The sequence below is a fragment of the Ylistrum balloti genome, unplaced genomic scaffold, assembly GCF_031769215.1.
Source record: "Ylistrum balloti isolate Yb309-2 unplaced genomic scaffold, AGI_CSIRO_Ybal_v1 Utg371124, whole genome shotgun sequence".
NCBI classification, from domain to species: domain Eukaryota; kingdom Metazoa; phylum Mollusca; class Bivalvia; order Pectinida; family Pectinidae; genus Ylistrum; species Ylistrum balloti.
In genome coordinates, this window is record NW_026782617.1 from 993,287 (window position 1) to 1,018,530 (window position 25,244).

General features: G+C 34.6%; 1 protein-coding gene across 1 annotated transcript; it reads left to right on the forward strand.

Moving 5' to 3' along the window:
- The first annotated feature begins 750 nt into the window (after nucleotides 1–750).
- LOC132560874 (uncharacterized) lies at nucleotides 751–24,060 on the forward strand. Its single transcript, XM_060225578.1, has 5 exons — nucleotides 751–1,219; nucleotides 10,843–11,334; nucleotides 17,152–17,327; nucleotides 20,717–20,971; nucleotides 23,069–24,060. Exons 1-5 carry the CDS (start codon nucleotides 751–753, stop codon nucleotides 23,300–23,302), a joined length of 1,626 nt encoding a protein of 541 aa, XP_060081561.1. The 3' UTR covers nucleotides 23,303–24,060.
- Nucleotides 24,061–25,244: the final 1,184 nt, after the last annotated feature.

Genomic DNA, 25,244 nt, shown 5'->3' on the forward strand with positions numbered 1-25,244 from the left:
ATTGTCGACAATGAGTGGCGCATACCTGTGACAGGGACGACTGTTGATAAGAGGGAGCACTGTATTGGTCGGCGGCACTACAGCGCGGTTAAATCGTATTTTACGTTATCAATGAATGGTAGTAGTGAAGAGGTAGGCATGCATTGATTGTATTGTCAAGGTGTAGAGCGGTCAGAGCAGACCTGCAGGTTCATTCATTCTCTTTATACCAGCACAGGTATACAGTGAGTAGACGTTATAATACACACACAGTCATCGACAGACGCAGGAAGAGAGAACGGGGGTTGATCGAAGACATCGGGAAGCTAGAAAGGTACTGAGCGATCGGAAATAGTTGTACAGCACCAGATGTGATGATATTATGTACGGATGTTAGCATTCGCTCTATACTGATTGGAAGGTAACCCGGCAAACATGGATATACAGTTTGGACCGCACTTCAGTTGCTTCTGTAAAATAGTTGTACTCAAACGTATAATCTGATTTGTTTGATTAATTAAACAGGTTTAATATTTCACTTCTACATTTGGATCAGTAAGATTTGTATTTAACGAAGATTTCAACTGTAAAGCCGACATTACCTGTCTATTGCTGTTTTATTGGATGTTAGATATATCATATCAACATGTGGCTTATCCTTGGTTGTACCCGAGATGTAATGCAAGGGATTGCATTAATACACTGGATTTAAACATCAAATACAGCTAACTGCACACTGTGAAAGAAGGAGAAACACCCTAGTCATCAAACATGCATTACCTCAAGCAAAAAACGTTTTCTGTCATATTGGGTGTGTGTAATTTTATCCAGGTGTTAAGCGTTCTGCCGTTCATTACGGACAACAGTTCTGAACGGTTCAGTCTGGACGATGGACAATGGTCAAGTTCAGGAAACTTACGTGAGTCCGAGTGGGCAGAGGCAGCTTATAATTATGTGCACAACCTGGACTGTAATAATGTGTTTTTCACAACTGGAAAAGAGTGTCGGGACTTAGTAACGATTCCTAAATCCTCAATGGTGATACATATAGCCCCGAAAACTATTGTAGGTCGGTACAAAGCAATACTTCCAGATGAGGTTTTAAGCAGAAAAGAATCTTTTAATGGAGTGTTGGTCGTAGATCCGTACCCAAATGCTAACTTTGGACATTTAGTCATTGTTTTTGTGATAAAGGAGGAAAACAGGAATACCTGTCGGACGAAGGATGGAATATATATAGGTAAGATAAATATTGTGATATGCACACGTGTTTTACGCTTAAATATAGATTAAATGAGTAATTCGTTTTCAGAAATTTATTAAAAATGTACTTCGCCAATATGATGATTTTATGATACGATACAAAATCGTATTAAGTAAGCCATGAGAAATATATTTTATTATTTTGATGAATTCAAATTATATTCAAAATTTTACTTTTTATAAATTTTAGGTTCGTCGTAATAGGATTTAAAACCGTTATATTTAAAATTCAATCTCTGTGCTATTCAATGTACATATGTCAGTGGCAGATACCTTGGTGAAGCAGCCAACGTCCCTAACACAAACAGATACATTTATGATAACTCTGGCACGTAGCTGTTTTTTTCAGATTGTATGCATTTAAACTACGGTCGCTATGCAAACAAATATACATCAATAGACGGTTTGACAATGAGAAAACGACAAAAAACTACTAATCTCACAATAGGTTAACACATTTAAAAATAATTTATTTCACGTCAAAAACGTTAAACCCTACCATAGCAAATCCTGTGTTTGACTCCTGTAGCTTTGGGAATGACTTGAACGCTAAGGATGAGAAATATGTAAAAACGCTTAAAGGTTTGCTAAAGTTCTAATGATAGCCTAGACCACAGGTGGTTAATAATATAACATAAGACATATTAGTAGCTGCAGGTGAATTGGAAACAGTGAGCGTCTTGTAACATTCTTATAACCACTGTTGGTATGGAATTAGCACTCTGTGTAGGGTGCCATCACGGCAGTTTGGTATCTCTATGCTTTATAATAGCAGTGTTTAGGCTGGTTGGGGTGTGTATCGTACCACATGGACTTGATACGCCCGAGCACTTGACGGATTGAAGGAAAGGGAGAGCCCCTTGGAGGCGTGGGTCACATCCCCGACCGCAGACCACCTACGATCTCTTGTCTGTTACACTCTAAAAACCATAACTATCAAATTCGGTTTCCTTCATGTCAGCACATCCTTATGGATACCCAAGTGCATTAAGGATCCGGATCGACAGGTCAACATTTAAATTAACAGAGTCAAAGAAGCATGCGTACACAAGGCCTGTACACACGCTGTAACCCCGAATACAATTTATTTCCTACCGCTTGTCCGAGTACACACCCGGATCGACACCTTCACTTCAAGTACGTTTCCTCACACTTTTTCGAGTACAACACCCCTCTCGACACCTTAACACCACGCACAAATAGTTATACAGGCCCACCCGTATCAACACTGTCTTCCCTAAATACAATCAATCTCCTGATAATATTCTGAGTACCCAAGCAAACTTCATTTCCATCACTAGTCGACGCCTCTTCTAAACCCATATCTTAGAGTACAATTCATTTCCTAACGGGGTTTCAATACATATTTTCATTAAAACTGTTAGCCCTATTTTCCCTTCATTTCCTAACAATATTTGAAGTAGACATCTCCACTAAACCCATTAACCCTAGAAAACTTCAATATTTAACAGTATTTTAAGTAGACATCTCCACTAAACAAATTAACCCTAGTACACTTCAATATTTAACAGTATTTTAAGTAGACATCTCCACTAAACCCATTAACCCTAGTACACTTCAATATTTAACAGTATTTTAAGTAGACATCTCCACTAAACCCATTAACCCTAGTACACTTCAATATTTAACAGTATTTTGAGTACACATCTCCACTAAACCCATTAACCCTAGTACACTTCAATATTTAACAGTATTTTGAGTACACATCTCCACTAAACCCATTAACCCTAGTACACTTCAATATCTAACAGTATTTTGAGTACACATCTCCACTAAACCCATTAACCCTAGTACACTTCAATATTTAACAGTATTTTGAGTACACATCTCCACTAAACCCATTAACCCTAGTACACTTCAATATTTAACAGTATTTTGAGTACACATCTCCACTAAAACCAACAACTCTAATATCTAACAGTCTTCTTAGTAAATGACAAGGTCAGGGTTCACCTTCTGACTACTAACACAATTACGGTTCGAATGATGACAGGATAAAAGTAAACCTTTTGACAGGGGTAGGGTTAAACGAATGACAGGGTAAGTGTAAAACTACAGACAGGATTAGGGTAAAACTACTGACAGGGTTAGGGTAAAACTACTGACAGGATTAGGGGAAAACTACTGATATGATTAGGGTAAAACTACAGACAGGATTAGGGTAAAACTACTGACAGGATTAGAGTAAAACTACTGACAGGATTAGGTTAAAACTACTGACAGGATTAGTGTAAACTACTGACAGGGTTAGAGACAAAAAAATATTGACCGAATTAGGGTAAAACTACTGACCGAATTGGGGTTAAACAACTGACAGGAAAAGAGTAAAACTACTGACATGATAAGGGTAAAACCATTGACAGGATTAGGTTAAAACTGCTGACAGGATTAGTGTAAAACTACTGACAGGATTAGAGTAAAATCATTGACAGGATTAGGGTAAAACCATTGTCAGGGTTAGGGTAAAACTACTGACAGGATTAGGGTAAAACTACTGACAGGATTAACTACTGACCGAATTAGGGTAAGATTACTAATAGGGTTAGGGTAAAGCTACTGAAAGGATTAGGGTATGCCTACTGACATGGTTAGGATACTGCTACTGACAGGGTGAGGGTTAAACTTCTGACCGAACTAGGGTAAAACTACTATGAGGATAAGAGATTTGAAATATTACTATTATCATATATGCATCATTTTGATGTTAAAGGAAGGGATGGGTCGAGGTTATATTAAACATACATATGTATCATGATGGAAACTAGTTTGTCTATTGATAGTATCACTGATTAGGTAATGTCCATTTCAGAATATGTAACCTGATTTACTACAATGTTAAAACAGATAGCTGTCAGGAAATGCACTAAACATTATGCGTTGAAATGACATATTCAGTTTTTAAACTCCATCAACGGTCTATTTTAAGGAACAACCCGTTCTATTTCAATAGACGCAAAGTATTTGACTTCCGTCTTGACAACTGCAATATATCATATAGACCAATGTATCTAGATCGCATGGAAGCATATGACGGCAAAGCGCCTGTTTCAAGTCATTTATCCGCCAGTGGGTATAAACTGATTTGCTACATATACAATCTACTCGAAGACAGCTTCTGTTTGGCAATCTATAATCAACCGCTTCGTTGATATTTTATACACTGTTTTGTCAACTGCGTATGATGCATTTGTTACATCTACAAATACTCCATAAGAGAGAAAAAAATCCAAGTAAACCAGATTTATTTCTCCAATTCTGGTGTTACAGACCCGTTTTACCTTCATGTGATTGACGCAGGTCGGGCTGTCGTTTATAGAATAGTGAACTCCAGAAAGCTGTGTAGTTTCGTTTCCAGTTGTTTTATGCAAATTTCATGTGTCTGTCTTAAGAAATTTGTGTATGTTTTTCTCTTCCTTCAATGTAATTGTACACAGCAACAAAGGGGAACTGTTAGATGGTATTCTCTGTGATTTCGCAGTCAGTATTCATGAAATGCTGGAATGTGCGTCCTGGTCCAACTGTTGTGTTGTACCACGTCAATGAAGCCATATGATCACTGAGTCAAGGTAGACATCAGCGTTCGGGGCACGTAAGGAACATTATCGTATGCAGAGTGTTTCACATCGTGTTCACAGAGGATTTTCATTATAAGATTATGAGTAAAGAACATCGTATATATTTTTATGATAAAATGGCATTAGGCGCACGTTCCGGCCAGCGTATATAACGGTTGCCTACTGTTCCATTACTGGCCTGGTGTATTTTACAACTCATTTTTTCACTGAGAATCCGCATTCCCAGATGTGACTAAAGTACACCTAATAATCACAAGCAAGATAATACTCAGATTTATGTTTTTGTATATAGGGAAACATCAAAGTTTATCTGCCTTTTTTCACCTGAAAATGAGATTCTTAATGTACTTGGTGTACTTAAGGATCACATATCTTCAACAGGGTCATTGCGTATTATCGGGGAATAATATATCATATTACATAACATTGAGCACAGCGTCTAATGATGTATAAACATCAAGAAATTGATATATAAATTCTTTTAGGAAAAAAGAGATTTAGTAACGATTCTTTGATGTTAAATAAATCTGACTACAGAAGTATTTAAAGCATGAAACAACCAATAAATAAATAGATAAATAAAAGTAAAGAATAAATAAAGATATGAATAAATAATGACATGGAATTAATAAAGATATGGAATAAATAAAGATATGGAATTAATAAAGTTATGGAATTAATAAAGATATGGAATTAATAAAGAATGGAATAAATAAAGATATGGAATAAATAAAGATATGGAATAAATAAAGATATGGAATAAATAAAGATATGGAATTAATAAAGTTATGGAATTAATAAAGATATGGAATAAATAAAGATATGGAATAAATAAAGATATGAATTAATAAAGATATGGAATAAATAAAGATATGAATAAATAAAGATATGAATAAATAAAGATATGGAATAAATGATTAAATTAAGCCTTAATAAGCCTGACAAAGGGTTCCCAGTACGGTTCGTCATAAAAATGATATCATATCGTTCAAGAAATGTTTATTTTACATTTTGGAGAAAATTTGACCTCCAGTGTTTTGAAGGTAGTCATTGGGAGGTTGTATTGATATCTGCAATATTTATATCATTGTGTACTTATTTTGAGCGCCCAGATTTATTTGCCTCCGTTGTTATCAATTGGTTCATGATACATGTTATTTTTATCATTGTCTTTCGCTTTCGTCGTTTTAAATTCGTGTCTCTGTCTATGCACTATGTGATACGTTACTTCAAACACGTTCTCACGATTTCGCACCAGTTATTCTGAGCACTTGATACCGCATATTGTCAGCTACAATACTCGGGGCGGAGAATCTATAGCACGCTTTTCTGCTTCTCATGTGAGAATCGAGCGCGCAGAGAGCAGGGACCCAGTCCTACCAGGTCTCATTTGCTTAATGACACTCGAAACTAAATTTCAAGAAGTGGAAATATATCTGAAACATTTGTTATTTGTTCATTTTTACTTTCTGGAGGGGAAAATAGCAACATCCATAACAATCATATGTTGTTTTCAAATTTGTGATTGTATAATTATTCAAGATTAAAGTGTATCTGAAAATTTCGTTAAGCCAATAAGGCTTTGTACCACCGATTGCTACCATTCGAACTGCGCGAATGGTCTCTTTTGTGTACATCCCATGTCATGCATATATGCATGGAAATTTAACCTCACCCTGTTATTATAAGATCTTATTTCTAACATAATTAAGCCCTCAACGTCACATTGAAATAGATTAGGATTGTGACGAGATTGGGTTGAGAATGTTTAAATTTCAACATCAGCAAGAAACCCGCCAATTATGCTCCCTACTGTTAATCGGTTTTTCATTTCTCCTTTGCGGTAGATGACTACTGTTCGGTGTTTGAGATATACATCTATTCCACAGTAAATATCATCCATACAATCTCATATACAAATTCTATCACTTTAAAAGTGACATAGTCTCTTTGTTGGGGTCAGCTTCTCGCCCTCTAGGGTCATTTTGAAGCGAAATATCCTCGTAGTAACTGCTAGTATCTCAATGAACGTCATACGGAAGGCCAGTCTCACGTCATTCACGGCAATTGTGGTAACATTTCTTGCCACGATATAATACAGCACTGGGCAGCCCATTAACACTAATTTGTTTATAAGCATGTCTTAACTATGTAGTTTGAGAAAATAAAAAGGAAAATTTTACCACAGGACATCAGATAACATTAGCGCTAGATTTAGAGAAAAAAGTGTCAAAACCACTGCACAGCTCCCGATTTCAGTGAATGGTACAGGTGAAACATCCTACAACATTAAGATGTAGTAAAGAAATGCATCAGCACACTTTGCTCGTAAATAATTAATCTTTATGATCACAAGCAACACAATCTATTATTGAAACTCTGTATTTTAATATCATGTAATACTACGTCTTTTCCCTCCCATACTCTATGTTTTCTGGTTATGTGTATACAGTAACAACCAAACCTAGTCACTTTTAATCGTTATTTTCATAATGTCCTGATACATATTTACACATGAGATAGCGTAAGAGGCGTTTGAAAATAACACACATACCGTTGTTGAAGACGACATTGCGCTTCACGTTACCTAATACATTGTTGATGAGAATCTGTCTGGTTAATAACCTAACAATACTTGGTCCCGCAATCAAATTCAGAACTGAGGAATGTCGACCTTTTGTGGACAGGATTTCGATACTTATTTCATGCCAATTAGTTCGTGTTACCGGGACAGTTCACAATAACGCATACGTATACTTAATTGGCAAGGAGGGACCAACATGAAGACGTTATTATTTGTCGATATATCAGGAAATATTTCAAATCGTTTTTACAAAGGCAGATATTGTCTACCGAACTCCCGAATCTTACCAACAGCCGAGACAAAGTGACTCACAAGCCACACGACCAAACACAAACCAACCCACAGCGGGGGTAGAAATCATTTAGTATCTATCATTAAATCATTTTTAACAAACCTCCTGACAAAGAGGTGTTTACTTAATTTAATGGAATTACAATATTTCAAATGAGTTTTGTTTGTAGAGGTTTATTGTTGCCCTTTAACATTTTCTTACCTACCCCTTGGACCGAAAGTGATTTCTCTAGTCGAATCTTGATACCACTAGAAATGGTTTAGGTGAAAAAAAAATCTCGGATATCTAAAGCAGGTATTGCCTCGAGCAAATGACTTACAGGTAAACACCAACTAATACACACATAAAGAATACAAACATAATGTGTTATATATTAGGGCAGAATTTGTTTTATTTACACGGGGTTTGGCTATCGCCTATATAGTATAAGGGCTATCCACATATCCGTTTTACACAGCTGATGGTTTAATACCCAGCACGTTGTGGTTAGCGAGGGAATTGAAAACATTAAATTCTCAAAGGTAATCCAAGTCATTTCTTATCGGGTAACAACAGGGTTAGCACAAGCTTTGAGAGGTCCATCATATCTTTACTCGTTTGTCACTGTGTATACATTACCAACATCAAAGAGGCCGACACTCTCGTTAACACAGAGGGAATGTACGTCGATGCAGACGGCACAGAATCATCGCCTTTCCTCGGGCAATTATCCAATTATCCCTGTATATACTACACGTATATACCTACGTTCACAACCACGGGTGTAATGCCGAATAGAAACCGAATTTGTTTTTGTTTTTAGAAAATATTTTTCAACGACACATTTTCATTATTAAGTACAGATCCTGTGATGTCATATATGTTATAATTTGAATCACTTTTGTGTTATATTTGTCTATTAAGGTGACACATTACTTGTTTTTCATTACCCTATATACAATGTTAAGTTTGAAGTGTATTGTTGAAAAATATAATTTCGATTTTCGATTTATTTAGGATTATCTAATGTTTTATAAGATTTGTAAAACTTTATAAAGATATAACAAATACGGAAAGGATTAAGTTTTAAATTTAAATTTGAGTGTGGCAAATCCGCCTGTTGATTTAATCTTAACACACCTTACTGCAGGTATCAAAATAAGTGACATAATTTATTTATGAAAAAATGGAGAAATATTTTGAATATCAGAAAAAAAAGATGCAAGCTTCAAGCCTTATATTTGGTAATCCTATAGATATACAGTAACGCATAATGAATTGCTATTGCACACTTTATTTACACGTTAACTGACTCTCCGTTTCCTGTCATGAATATATCATTCGAGTTGATATACGGAATAATCAAATTCCTTCTTTCATGTTCACGTGAACCATTAACATGAAACATCTAGTGGACAGGTGCAAATATCGCATGTGTAAACCATTTATTTTTATAGGGTATTAAATAAATACAGTTGTATTATCACATAGGAAATAGCATTATAGAATCTATATCATGTTTTAAAAGAATTTATCTAAAAATATGGCTAAATATTTTTTTTTCTTATTTCTATCATGCGAAAATTCAAAGGATGAAACAAAATAAAATCATCAGATTCCGCGTTATAAACAGCTGTGGGTTTACATGTTGGATTGAGCTAGTCAGAATCATTAACTATCAAATAGGGTCTGTTTCTTTTATACACCGCCAGAATGATACCAGACCCTATTAGCTAGAGTATTAGAGAGACAATAGGATGGGGCAGGTGCCCGACATGGCTGTAAGGGCCAGACACTACTAATGAGAATGACACGGATCAAATACACTCGTTACTATAATGATTAGTCCTATGACTCATCATATCTATTAAACATATACACAATTACAGGTATACCACAGTAGTAATTGGGTAATGAAATCGAACAGAAAAAAAATCTGAACGTATTCTCTGTTATGTCTTGGCTCACAGCACTATCAGCAAAACATATGCATCTGTACAGAAGCGTACAACATTGCCCATGCACAAAATGCACTTTTATTACCGAACACTTATGAACTCATGGCGCATCTCATTAAATTTCGGTAGTCATCTGTTTTCTATCGTCCATACTAATCCTTAAGAATAAATCTGCCCTTATTGACCCACCTGCACAGGGACACTTTTCCACGCGGATGTTGAAACCAGGTGAACAACACATGTACTTTGTTAAATTAATGCGCTTTTAATGTCCATAGTGAACACCTGTGGCGCATATTTCTTTGAACCCTCTAATGCAGAGGTAAGGGCCGTTGTTCAATCCGATTGTGAACTGGGACAAATACAAGGGCGCTGGGCCGAGTTCCTGAACAACGGCCAACATCGCCACATAAAAGTGAAATGTTTGTTTAGCATTATGTCTACTGCTGAGTTATATCCAAAGTTACTGTTTAACTTCTAATTTAAATACATTATAGTCGAATTTCTCGTCATGAAGTTGTTCTTTGACTACTTACCACAAAACATCGATAACCTAAGAGAAATGTACTGAATCACAGCGTCGGTTTTCGAATACAAAAATAGTTTACAGTTATACACCCCTGCTGTGGCTAAACAAGTGGCGTGTCTATATTCATTACCATCTTTCTTTATATTCTCCTTAATTTCATTCTTACACAGTGTAAACAAATTATTTTTCTAAAATTGGATCTTCCAAAAATAACTCGAGAATTCTTGCCCTAAAATGCATTCATTTTTAAAGAATTAATAGCATCCGTTTTTAATTATAAAACTAATTAATTTTAAGACATGTACATTGCGATGTAATTAGAATAAATAACTAAATTATTAATTATTCACGGCATGGTTAATGACTTACAACATGGCTTATATCTAACGATAACATTTCAATTTTATGAAAAAAAAACCGTATTGCTTACAACTTCCAGGAATGATACAATTTAAAGATATATGCCAACATTGGTGGTGATTTTGCATTAAACATTAATTTAGCATGACTTTTTGAAATTGTCATATTTTTTTATTGATTTCGGACAGCACAGAACTTTCGCGTTATATTTATGAATTTATATTTATATATATGAATTTTATAATGTTCGTTCCCTCCATTTATTAGAAGTAAACCATTAAAAATATTTTCTCTCATTTCAGAATCATCAAGAGATTGTTTAACGCTTGCTTTAAAACGCCGTTGTAAGAACGCTATAAAGAGACATGGCCGACGTAAGCACCATGCAAGACGTTGTGAGATCAATTTTCTTCCTGTGGTACATTTCGACACGGGTAGAACGCAAGAGTTATATATGGAGCCGAGATATAATTTTCTCAAATGTTGGAAAAATAAAGATGGATTTGGACGGTGTCCGGAACTGAGACCTCTGAATGAATCCTCAGAACTAATTTGCAACCCAATCAAAGAAAACACCAAGCGGTGTTCAACAACTCACGAAATGGTGCACACGACATGTAGGATTTTTGAAATTTGTGACCAGGCGGTTCTCGTGTCGGGAGGTTGGAATAGACAAACCACGGGGGTGAATCACAAGCACAACCTAGAACGATTCTATTGGATGTTACGACAATATTCGTTCAAAAAACGAAACATCAACATATTCTTTGCGAACGGAGCTACCGGCATCAATTGTAAGTACCATGTTTGTTAGTCTAATTAAGATATAGGTACTGTAAACTAATCCTTTTTTCATCGTGTTTGATTTTTGTTCATTTCTTCGGTATTATAAATTAATAAATTCATACGTCCACGATAAACTGCAAAATCTTTTATGGATATTTATAATCAATGCGTGTACTATTTACAAACCAACTGATATGCCAACGATATATTTAAACAACAAAAAAAATTGAAATTAGAACTCCCCAAATATGAAGTGATTCTGCAGTGTGGCTACGGAGTGCATTTGTAAGTATGTGATAACATTTAACCTAGAGGGTCAATGCGATGAAACCGAGATGCCTGAAGATGTTTTCTTTCTGACGTAAATTTGCCCTTCATTCCAGTATATTTTAGCAATTCAAGTAATCATCCTTTATTCACACAATATTAACACTCAAACAGTAGGCGAGGTGCAACGGTGTTAAATCCACTTGAAATAGAAGCATATAGCATTACAAAGCCGTCATTGTGTAAACAGCGTAATGTTACCTGCTAAATGCTCAACCCCCAAATCTTGTCTTATCTACTTGTTTGCTTACTGTGTGAGGAATTTGAAGGGCTGGGAATGAAAGTTAGTAGCAGTTAAACCTAACTGTAATACAAAAGTGTGTACTCCATTTTCTAAGTACTTATAGTAGATTTGGTTAAATGATAGGTATTTTTAACAGTACGTGTCCTAGTTTTCATTGATAAGTATAGCTAAACTGGCAACACAGTAGCCATTCTACAATTTTATATCAAGTTTTATATAACGCATTTGACATTTCCAGTTATTATCAACACGTAAACATTTTAATCAGATGTATGTAAGACTTCATCAACAAACAATATTGTACAGTATTATGGTCTTCAGTGATGGAATATTCCAAATTTATCAAATTGATACATATTAATTTTAGTGAACCTTCTCACCTAAAAGTTACAATTCATTTATATACATCGATGCCGATTTTCATAACCTTCCTTCTAGAATTTCACACTTTCGCCCCTAACATCACAAGTCATCGAAAGACAAAAACCAGCATAAAGAATCATAATCCCAACACAAATTCAATAAAACTAGGGTTACATATGAACAAAAGAAAGATTTACACAGTGGCCACCCGAACAAGTACAAAAAGAATAACAACTGGTGTACCGGAAGAGTAAGCGTCTTATGTTTAATTGGCGACACCCGCCATGTTATTCTTGTTCAGTCCATGTAAATAATGGCACGTTCTCCAATTATGAAAGTATACAACATCGGAACCAACAAGCAAACTAACGAGCATCAAATATGTCCGCCTTCATATCACAAAAAGAAATCGAATATTTCTCAATGAGATCACTATGACGACGGTTAAACTTCCCTAAAATAAAGGTTATACAATAGTTATATATTGTTGAAGCCAAATTACTAAGTATTTGGCAACAAACAAGCTGTTACAATCTTTAAAACATTGCATGAGTGATACGTTCTTGTTTGCTTTGTTGGCAACCTTCATCTGAAATACTCTTACATGATGTCCTGACCAGTGACACAGAAATAGTTTTGAAGTATGAAACACAAATTCTGAAATAATATTGGAAACATCCCCGAGGTATTCTTATTTCTATAGTGATAAAGATATCTACTGTAATCTGTAGATCCAGGTCAACAGGTCATTTGGCTGATGAAACTGTTTGCGCATGCGTATAATTCACTGTGTCAATCAAATGGGTTGATGGCGATAATATGAGCCGCACGCATGGGACTTTGCTTGAAGGCCACGCCGTAGAAATTTCCAACATATTCAAGATCAAAGCACATTTTGTCATTATCGTGATTTGGTGTCATTAATATCAAGCCGATCTCCATTGATAGTAAAGAGATAAAACTGTCTCTTTAATGACGATATCTATAAAATTGGACCGTCGTATCAATTGTTATTCCAAATATAACAACCCGTTTCCAACCGCGCTATAATTAAATTATAAATTGATGACCTTTTCAGAAATGGAACCTACTTCAAAGGATGTCCAGCATTTGGTCAGTTGCTAATGCGCGAAAAACGCTCAAGGGTGCATAAAAATATAAAACGGGTTCGTCCTGTTAACACATGGTGTGAATACAACAGCAGAGGGGCTCCATAAGATGAACCATTTCTCCAAATACCGTTTATGGACACCATACCTTAAATAAAGACGTATAATTCAGTGAGATATATCGATATTGATGACAAAATATCTCAAAAGATCAAAATGTATCATATTTACTAAAGCTACACGTTCCTAAGTTAAAAAAAAATTGACTTCAGTTTGGAAACCATTCAGAATAGAGACAAGGGCCAGTCTGCACTCTGTGTACAGTAAGACAAATTTGCAGTGGTAACTGAAACTAGCTCAGCGATCCGATATTCAGGTGTAATGCTCCCTCTGGTCCACGATAGCCTGAATGCGTTATAAAGTTTGGCTTAAGGTATCGAATTATTTGAAAATCCAGTCATACACTCATGATATGTTACGGCAGATGTAATCTTGATTTGTTTATCAACAATGTGCTTATTTTTTTTGGGATTAATCACGATATTTATGAATGCATGTGCCTAGTTTGCAGCTATGTGTTTTTAGCCGACCTACTACAATGTAAGTCACAATGTGTATAAGTTGGCATCGTTATTCGTTGACAATATATTTCATATTGGAAAACATATTTCATTTGATAACATGCAACATACATGCATTTAATGCATAAGAAAACCTTTTAAATAAAATATATGAATAAAAATTGAACTTAAAAGGGACTACCTGCAGTATATAAAAAAAATCGTACATAAATAGATTTTATCCACCCCTTTAATAGTCATTCTATCACTGGTACTAATCCATGTTTAAACATTCTTGATTAATTGGACCAAACACTTTAATTACCGGAAAAATTGTTAATGCATAATTAAGCATTTACTTATCAAAATACAAAATAAAATCCAATAATTTACCTTTTAAACGAAATATTGATTCGTAGATTGTACAACTCTTTTGTTTGAACTTGTAAAACCATAGTTTTTTGTGTGTTAACATCATACATAGCGTGTAAGCAATGCGTATATTTAAAAATCGTTGAATGTATCCAACATATTAGAAATGGAGCGAACCGGTAGATTCATTGTTTATAACTTTGTATGACTAGAAATGAAATTTGATAGGTTGAATTTCATTTGTTTATTATATGTTAACTGACCATACGTATTAATTTCAAACTTTGATCTAGATAGCAACGGTTTCAAATACCACACATATACAACACGAAACTTAAACACTTTGGGGACCAAGAAGGGATATTACGAATAAGCTTACACTAGAATCAGGCAAAACACACACAAACATATAAAACGATCATAAATGATGGAAACGTTTAACAGTTTTACAAAAAAAGAGAGAAAACTATGCGTACGTGAAAGTGTGAACCTTTCAATTGAATACATATATATTTGTATATATATATATTCAGCCATAGCATTTTTTATTTTTATTTTTTTTTAATTTTTGTATGTTTTAGAAAACTCCATTCAGAAAACCCGTAGACCCTAGCGTGAGAGCGTGATATTTTCCGGCCAATTGAGGCCATGCATAATTTCGTGAATGAGTGAAAAGTTTATAATGGGCGAGCAAACGAGCGTGAGAATTTCCGATAACGATAGTGGGCGGGGTCAAGTTTTTACAACGCTATCTTTTCTGCCTGATTAACATTATAAAGGTAAACGCAATGCTGAATTACTTGCATGAAATGAATGCTTTATATTTGTACACGTTATTGAAATGGCGACATCCCTTATAGAAATCACACGCCATGCAATCATGGCAAGTGATGATGAAATGGCTTGTAAACGGAAATCCATTGCCGAGAAACTATATGTGGGTACATCATGTTTTTAAAAGCGTTGAAGAACAGACTGCGATTTTTTAGCGCCTCGCACCATTGCCAACAGCGTATGAATTAACCCCTAAAATTCCGTTTTTCCATATCTACCCCGGAAATAGGGTCGATTATCTGTATTATGTTTTGACGAGATCATCAACTTCAAAGAAGTTGAACATGATGCATTAAGCAAGTTCCTAGTACCAACTTTCACAAATGTTGAGTGGTTGTATTAAGAACAACAGGGAAGGTCAACTTCAAAGCTAGTATATTAAAAAATGTGTTACGGAATGTTTCCATAATGGTGTATTTGATAAGAAAGGTGTACCACTGAAGAGACTGGTACAGAATATAAGTGGATAAATGATAATTAGACGCCAGAACGGCTTTGCGCATTAACAAACACCATGCATATTCCAAATTAAGTGTAGCTCATTCATTATGATGATAGCCTTGAAATATATATAGAAGAGAAAATAATTTAATAGACTGGCATTTTCTATTTTTGGTTGCTGTTATTTTCAATTAATTTCTAAATTTATCAACATGGCAATATTATATACAGACGTTTTAAGACCTTGATTTCTTCCTCCTAATCTCTCTGAATAAGTGCCGTTGGAACAAATTAATGAATTAATTGATATCAAATGTAATTTGTTTAAAAACAAATTGGAATCAGGCGATATGCTGAAAAATCCTATCTTTTCAAATACACTTATCTTAAAGGTTTTTATCGTATAAGCGATTTCGACACAATTCAAAACATTGAATTTTCCCGTTTTTTGTTTCATCTACCATTTACGTTTGTTGTTTTCATCTGAATATTTATATTTATTCAATGTATAAATGCCATCATGACACCCTGTCTACAATTATAATTCTTCGTGTGGCTCAAATTTCATGTTTGCGTTTCCAAATAGTTTCATTTCTTATAAGTGGATGGATAATTTACTCAAGTAATCCGTGTTTATTCAGGATTTAAGTCATTTTTTAAAAGATAACTTATTTGTATACAAGAATTCGTTGAATAAAGTTACCTGGAAAATCGATAAAAAATCAATCCTTTAAGGAAGATCAATACTGAGATGAAATGACTACAGTAATAAAACACGATATAAAGAAACACTATGACAATGCATAATTCTAGGTAAATATAGTCACAAATAAGTCATTTATCAGGATTTAAATACTTCTAACTTGTTATGAAGCTAGGCGCTTTTTGACGATCGTTTGTTTTCCCGTTGGTTCCTTTGTTGTTTACTTTGTTCTAAGATCACTACGTGATATTACTTACATGACTTGACCACGATTTACTTGGCGAGTGAAGAAACAGAAGACGCTTACTCTTTTGAAACACTTTATCTTTTCAAAGGTTTCCGTGGTTTTTTTTTTCTTTGTATAAAATTTTAATCTTGTTTTGAAGTTTGAAGCAAAATTATGTTGACATGTCGACGATTTTTTTATTGTTTTTATTTACCACAGATTGACAGTGGTCTTGAAGCTGTAAATATGATTTTGTTTAATGATAAAGCCGTGTGCTGTGATATGACATTGTAAACATCTTACTTAACGATATATATTTATCATATAAACTGACCTGAACATCGAAAATACCAACATGGCAACATAATCATAATTCAAATTCAAATTCCATAGAACTAGGATAAAATATGAAAAAAAAGATTTACACGGAGACTCCTGAAAGAAAGTAGGAAAATAAGACCAGATGTTCCGGAAAAGTAAGCGTCTTCTGCTTTATCGACGATACCCGCCACGTAAACCTTGTAAAGTAAGTAATGTTGGTAGATTTTTACAGCTGCTTAATTTACGAAAATAAGGTTCTGTTTTGCGATACTAGATATATTGTATGCCGAGTGCTATAAAGTACAATCGCCTTCTCTTTCCTCAGTGCCAGGTGAAAGCCCCCATCAGGTCCACCCAGCGGCTATGAAGTACGCCTTACGATACCATATACAGACTCTGTGTCGGTCTCCACATTGTGTTAATTCGTTGGTCCTGTATCTCAACAGCCCAGCCAAGACAGATGGGACCATGCTTCTATGGGATGTCAACAATGACGGTCTGGTAAGACTTGTTTGTTTGTTTGGAGGGTTATGTCCTCGCGACAGCTAAAGTCCTATAAATATGATATTCACGGATTATAGGACCACTCAAGGACGCTTTTATAGTGTCATCAAACTGTAATAGCATAGCATGAAATAGATAGCATCACGTCCATCAGTAATTACTACATTAACAGCAGGCTATTTGATATAAACTTAAAATCATGAAATACAATATCATGTCTCTGTCAAGCGTCACAAGGCGTAACTCTCTCGTGTTGGCAAACGTTAAGGCCAAGGCCAAAAGTTTTGCCAAGTGAAAGTATAGGAAGAGAAATCATTGTGATGGAAATTCACTACGTGGTTTGGGTTCGATTCCGCGAACGGACGTATAAAAGGTATGAGGTAACATGCCAAACCATGCACGTTTTTCTCTGGTAACTCCAGTTTTCTCCCACAAAGGCCGAAGAGAACGATAAGGGTGACTGATGTAAATTAGTAAATAACGTGTTTCGCAATGGTTGTAGGAGGCAGACAATTGATAAAGAATCAAGGTTAGTTGCGTTTTATAAATCATTCCATTAATTAGGATCTGAATACGCTTGTTATGACCTATCATCAGGGACGGGGCTTGTGGGGTATCTTTTATTGTACAATAATGCTGAAGGAACTCAGATGATTATGTCAATATCATACATCGAAATGAACATAAAGTGGAGTATATACAGCGATATATATTGCCAATTTGTATACAAATATATATAAATCAATATAGGGTGTCTCTATCCGTCGGTATTCATACACATGATAATATCAAAATATATGGATGAATATATAAATTGATACGAATGTGTATAAACACAGATTTTAGTATATTAGTAAATCCTACCTAGTGTACTGATTCTGGATTACTTGTATCAACTGTTATCAGTTCCTATAATTGACAATAGGGAGGAAAACATGATTATTCGCCTTTGTTATTTCTTTTAGCACGGATATTTTTTTGGAAATTTAACGGATTGTTATATCGATATTCAGACAAATTAAGTTATTAAAATATCTAAAAATACACTATTAACATATATGATAAACCATAGATATATATGAAAATACACTATTAAAATATATATATATATATATATATATATATATATATATAAATACGCCATTTATATAAATAAGATATCACTATATATATAAATACCATGGATGTATGCACTAATATGTAAGTTTGTGTATTTTGTGTATAAGGCGAGGAGACCAATGTGGTCCCTAGTTCACATTCTTAGAGTAAGTAACATTAAAAATTTTTAAAAAAATGTCTTAATTTCTTAATAATTTATTCGTCCGTATTGATGTTTAAGCGTTGTGATTGATTATATAACTCGGTGTATAGAAATCAAAAACAGTGTTTACTTACCAATATTGTCAAGTCTCACTCGGACAAAATACCAGCAAATTAGGTGTTAAAATGCGTTATTAAAGCGTCAGGTCACTACCTAATAAGACTCCTTAACGTGATGATTGTTCCTGGTCAATAACATGTTTTTAAAATCATCGTGGTACCATATTTATCGATAAACGTTTCCCGCTTATCTCTGTGGGAGAAGACATGCAGATAGTTTACCGACCCAAATAAAATAATTGAAAACCATTGATTATTTTCCATGAACAAATGACGAATACTGGCCTTGCAAAACAATCTATATTGACGCTGAGAACACTGTTTTATCACCGATATATTCTGCAGATTTGTGACCATGTATTGACATTTTCATTCTCTACCGTTTATATCTTTTGTATCAATCAGATTTTTTTCCCTAAATAATAATTAAAAAATAAATATGCATCGATGATAATCAGCGTTTATGACATGAAGGCCACAGGTCTCCAATCAGGTTCGTCAAGATGTCTTGTGGTGTGTTTATGTATTTCCGATAGCTCCGGAATATCGTTGTAAAAGTGCATTACTGTCACCACGGAAACTTTCAAAATAACTTTGATTTAAATTGATGTGAAATGTGGTGAGAAAGCGACATTTACAAACCTATGAAAGGAATGTTTAGGCGTTTTCATTGCATCAAGCCTACTTGTTTAAGTATGATAAAAGCATTCCGCCATTGTTATACTTGTTTACAAAAATATATATTGACGAAAGTGTTTGATGTATATATTATCAATATGAAGTACAAATCTGTATAAATGTTAGTCAAAATAATTAAATCATTCTATGAAAAAAGTATACACGAAAGAAATTAAGAAGGACATATGTGTCTTGTCACTTAAAAACGTAACAAAAGTTATTATGTATTATGACAAACGACAGAGAGCACACGTCTTGACAGGGATATTTTCGAATAGAAAAAAAAAAGTAAAAAAAAATCAAGCGTTTGTTATGTTGTATTTTATTGTTTGTGTTTTGTATAAACTGATATGCAGATTCCTATACTGTAACTATGTAACCATATACTGTTTAAAAAACATTGATAATGAATTGGGTCAGACTATACCATATATTAATATTAATGGAAAAACACATTCATAAGCTTATGAAAAGATTATTCATCCTGAACAGATTTTTTTTACTACAATGATGTATATAACAAAAATTGAAAAGTTTAAATGACCATGAATTGAATACTCTCTACAACCGTAGTTTCCAGGTGTAAACACAGCTGGGAGAAAAATGAAAATTTTGAATCAATTTGAGACCACACGAACGTAAGAGTTGGAGTATTTTTGGCGCATTCTAACCATTTGTTATCACACTATAGAGACCTTATCAGATGGTCGAGGGTGGTCTCTATTCATAACCTATGAGAACATTTTCAGTCACGGTCAGCCATGGAGGTAGAAAGCAGGAAAATGATTAGGTTTAATATAAATAGTTTTGGGACTGCACCTCATTCGTATAAACAGACCGGTCATCATGCTGTTTGGCTTTAGATACCGAAAAACGCGAAATCACACTGATGGTGAAAAAACTCAAATAAGTAAAAATTGCCAAACTTATTTCACGATACGTTAATGATAAAAGCGAACAATTCGAGTTATAATTTTGCTTCAAAGTCCTCATGTTCATTATGTTTAATCAGGACATCTCTGAAAGCTATCTCCAATCTATTGAAAGTTTACGTCCCGAGAGAAATATTAACTTGCTATCAGATATATGCTAAGGGAGGCATTAAGGAGATTATTTCAAGAATTACTGTCTCTCATGGTGTTCGTTATGTTTTTATGAAATCTATCTTGTTCTTGAACGAAATTCTTGAATGAGTTATCTCTATACAAGAGGTTCTTAAAAAAAAATACATATTTCTCTTCTTATAAAAAATATCCGTTCTCATTAAATACAACATGTCGAATCAGACTAGAAACTAGTATTATCTTGTATCTAACTCTACCTTTTAGGCTGAGGATAACGAGAAGTACCTGTTGAGTGAACTTAAGGAGGATCTCACGCATTGCTCAGCAAGTTTTGTACACGTGGTTGTGGACCAGAGTTACGCTGGACAGATCGGAGACGCCTTTCGGAACTCTCACCGTCACCGGAACGTGATTGTATTCGCTAGTGGGCGTGACAATGAATACAGTTATGATGGGGAGTACACGCGCCAGTGGGTCAAGGCCAATCACACGCAGGAATGCACGTGGCAGGTACACAAGGTATGTTGAATATGTGGCCTTGTAATAAAATAAAAAAAAAAAAAATGAAAGAACGACACAAATAATTATTCTATAATTATAGAGCATTTACATTTTAAAAATAGTATGTTAAAACAAAACTTTATTATATTCTGCAATACAACATTGGCATATATAGATACTGTGTCAATCCTTTACCGAGCATAGACAAACGGACTATCATTTTTCTAATGATGCGTTTTGATGTGCCTATTTCCGGAATCGGATAGCTGCCCATTGTTTTGTGTAGTACAACCAGCATTCGAGAAATCTTCAGTAATAATAGACTAGAGGTAGATTTTTAAGCAGTTTTAAATTAAAATGTCCGAAATATTCCAAATTAAATATAACTTAGTTTATTCACTTTTAACTATGTAAACATGTAGTGACAATACTGAATGTGGTAACATAAAGTAAGAACTCTTTACAAAAGTTTCAAATGTGAGTCATTGATTATTTCAAATTATTATATAAAACAGAAACATTATAATTGGGTTCAGCATTTCATAGAAATATTAACAGGCATCATCTACATTGTAATAGAGGTTTGCTCAGCATTAACATAAGCTGATGGCACCAAATGCATAAGGGTTTTAATCTCGACAACAATATGCACAAAACACCGGTATCAAAAAATTTAAACATTGCCCACATGAGAACATTATAAAGAATGTCATATTTTGATTGGATTAATCATGATCATCTTGTCAAACCTGTCCTCCATTATTGTGTACAAAATCATTCATTTTACATGGTGCATACCCTTGACAAGCCTGATGCATACGACAACATACAAACAGTATTGATACTTTGGCATTTTAATAATAATACTGATTTATTAATGTGTGATTAAGATCACGATTTGAAGGTTGAAGAGCAGTAATTAAGTAATAATGAATTAATCTGGTTAATTTAATTCGACGTGCAACTATCAAGGATTAATGATACGTTCAGCATTGACAGCGGGTATTGACAGAACATATACTTTAATAGTCAAAACAAAAAAAAAATCCGCACATTTCAAATGACATATTCCATAGTACGTGCGACATTGATATCAGGTAGGCTCAATGCACTGTAAGGTACTGGAAACTAGCAAAGGTTAAATATTGCCCCACAACCATGCACTCTGTGATCATACTAGTTGATAATATTTCGTTGAGGTAATAAAGGGCTGGAAAGGGGCTGGTCTGTCCCGTATGTAATTATAGACACACGTATTGAGGTACAATAGATAATGTCAAGGGTCAAAGATTTACGAGACTTAGTCACATTCCTGACAAGTGTAAATATATATTAGTTTAATGGCCTGTATGAAGAAGGAATGACGCGTGCACACGATTAAACTGAAATAATAGAACAAGCCGTGGGCTGGTCTATTGATCGGGCACCAAAACGGCTCGAGAAACATTCCTCGGAAGTGTAAAACACAAATTTGGCTAATCATGCTGGTAATATTAGGAGCAACGCGAAATCGATCTCCTAGAGTTTGATATCAAATCTTCTAATTTTATCAGCTGGTCTTTTGATACTTAAAACCAGTTTTATCTATTTAAAGTCGTTATTATTTGGCAGTATATTCAACGTGTGATTCAGAAATGATATGTGAACATTCACAAGTAATCGGAGACATGCTAATTAGCAAACCATCACCTTGATATATGTCCAAATTGTGTCAAAATTAGATTATCAATCACACTGATAATTGATACCCGTCATGTAAGGGTCATATCAAAAAATCATATCACGAGTTTTTTTTTATCCTCAATTTGCATCATCATGTTGTCATTGTGCCATAAATAAAGCTGTTCACCTTTGAATGTACTCGCAGGTTAACTGTTTGTAATCATGAAAGTGTTAATTCATATAGCTCTTGGTTTTTTTTTTAATTTTCCAATTGAATTGGACGTACATACAATGCCATGTTTTGATTTTAAAAGACAGTTCGTCTTTTAGTAAACCATTCATTTTGTACTTCGTGTGTGGTATTTATTGGGCACAATGTTTTGATCACGTGACTGATTATTCCTGAAATTTCCTTCCATTACTAATTCATTCATATTTTTTTTTCTCTTTCAGCACAGTAAAAATTCTATCAAACATTCAACGCCGGAGGTGAACGAAGGGTCACGTGGTGCAGTGAGAACAACATTGTTTGGTGCCCCATGCAACGTCATACCACCTTTCACGCAGCGTGAACTTCGTCGCGAATATTTGGGGTGTCAGTCCCTCCCAACAGCTCTCTGGATAACGAAACTCCTTTCACAGTCCGAATACAAGTCAAAGGATGCATCGCCATGGCGACGGAAATGACGTCGAATAAAGGGAGGTTATCGTGTCTGGTAGTAATCAGACCTTAATTTCCTTCCATAAAAGACCTTTCTAGAAAGGGAGGATGCTGCATGTACTTCAAACAATTGTGATACAACTGTTCGTGTGAAACAATTGCTTTAAACACCACAGTTATTGCATAATTGTTAATGTTCGTAGTCCAAGAAAAGAGTTCAAATGAGTGCATAAAATGTTCGGTTAAAAAAGGCGCTGAAACAATAAAGTCGATTTTCGCCATACAGCTTGTTAAGCTTGGGGATTGTGAACATTGTATTGCACCGGCACATGACTGGCGTTTCTAAATATCATAAGACAAAAGTGAAAGGTAGCTTGAGCCTCCCAGGGTAAACTACCCTTGCCTACCGATAGTATTGCCGTTGTGTTGTAAACAAACCAAGGTCAAGCATATCGAGCATGGGAGATTGTGCATTAAAGTTTGTGTCGACAAAGACGATTTTTCCTCTGTAAAAACAGATTACATAATATCGTGTATCAGATGGTGAAAGAACGACGCATTATGCAGACAGATGTGTGCTACGTCACATACGTATCACAAATGTACTGTACACATGAAATGATGATGTGGATGTTTTTTGTGTTGATGAAATCAGCGCTTGCATTATAACGCTGTTGGGTAGTTATGCCCAATATGGTCTTGTTGGTAAAGACTGGATTATGTTGATAATTTATATGTAGATAAATTTTGGATGTATACAAACTGTTGAATGATATGTTGTGCATTTGTTGACATCAAAGAAATAATTGTTATCGTAAATTGTACATCTTTGTTACGTGTATTCTTGATCCCAATAAAAATACTGTAAATCGTCTTTTTTGTTGGTTTAATATTTTGGCGGATTTATGTTAAAAAGAATCATCGAAATTTATATCAGTTGTATATCAGTATTGAAATGATTTTCTTCCTACATATTCTGAAAATCTTCATCGAAAATTTAGAACGATGAAACAAGAGATCAAAGAGGGATCTTGGCACCCACCATTGTTTGATCTTAATATGTCCTTTGAAAGTTGGATGTTTTCCCTTCTTTTCTCTTCTCTGTTTTCACTCTTAATGATAAGGCATTTAAACGTCCCTTTGCAGAAATAGCGATGATAACATTTACCTGCCAAATCTAAAATGGCCGCCTTAAAGCCATTTTGTTTCTTCTGATCAGTCCAAAGGGAACATACATAAGAAATGTGAGAGATATCCATTCAGTACTTCTTAAGAAATAGCAATAACAATTTTTACTAGACAAAATCCAAGATGGCTGCCTGTCTGCCATTTTGTTTTTCTGATCAGTTCCAAGCCCAAACAGGCAACTAGGGATCTAAAGGAACATACACATGAAATTTGATAAAATATATATATAGAGTAGTTCTCAAGAATTAGTGATAACAAACTTGTGAAGTCAAAATCCAAGATGGCCACTTATGGGCCATATTGCTTTTCTGATCACTACCAATATCAAATTGGCACAGCTAGGGACCAAGGGGAACCTACATATGGAATTAAAGAAATGTCTATTAAGTTCTTCTCAAGTAATAGCAATAACAAATGACGGGCCATTGACGCAAAGCGATTTGAATAGCCCAACATATGATGATGGTGGGCTTATAAAATACTAGTAGCATGAAAAAATACAGTTATCACCTACACAATGAACATAATCAAGTACACAATTAACAGAACCTTACACACAATTCATAGAATCATGTACACAACTAACAGAACCTTACACACAACTAACAGAATCATGTACACAACTAACAGAACCTAACACACAACTAACAGAATCACGTACACAACTAACAGAATCATGTACACAATTAACAGAACCTTACACACAATTAACAGAATCATGTACACAATTAACAGAACTTACACACAACTAACAGAATCACGTACACAATTAACAGAATC

Coding starts and splice junctions, on each gene's coding strand:
- LOC132560874 (XM_060225578.1), top strand. CDS start 751: ATGCATTACCTCAAGCAAAAAACGTTTTCTGTCATATTGGGTGTGTGT. Junction 1,220..10,842: donor GAAGGATGGAATATATATAG/GTAAGATAAATA, acceptor CTCTCATTTCAG/AATCATCAAGAGATTGTTTA. Junction 20,972..23,068: donor GCACGTGGCAGGTACACAAG/GTATGTTGAATA, acceptor TTTCTCTTTCAG/CACAGTAAAAATTCTATCAA.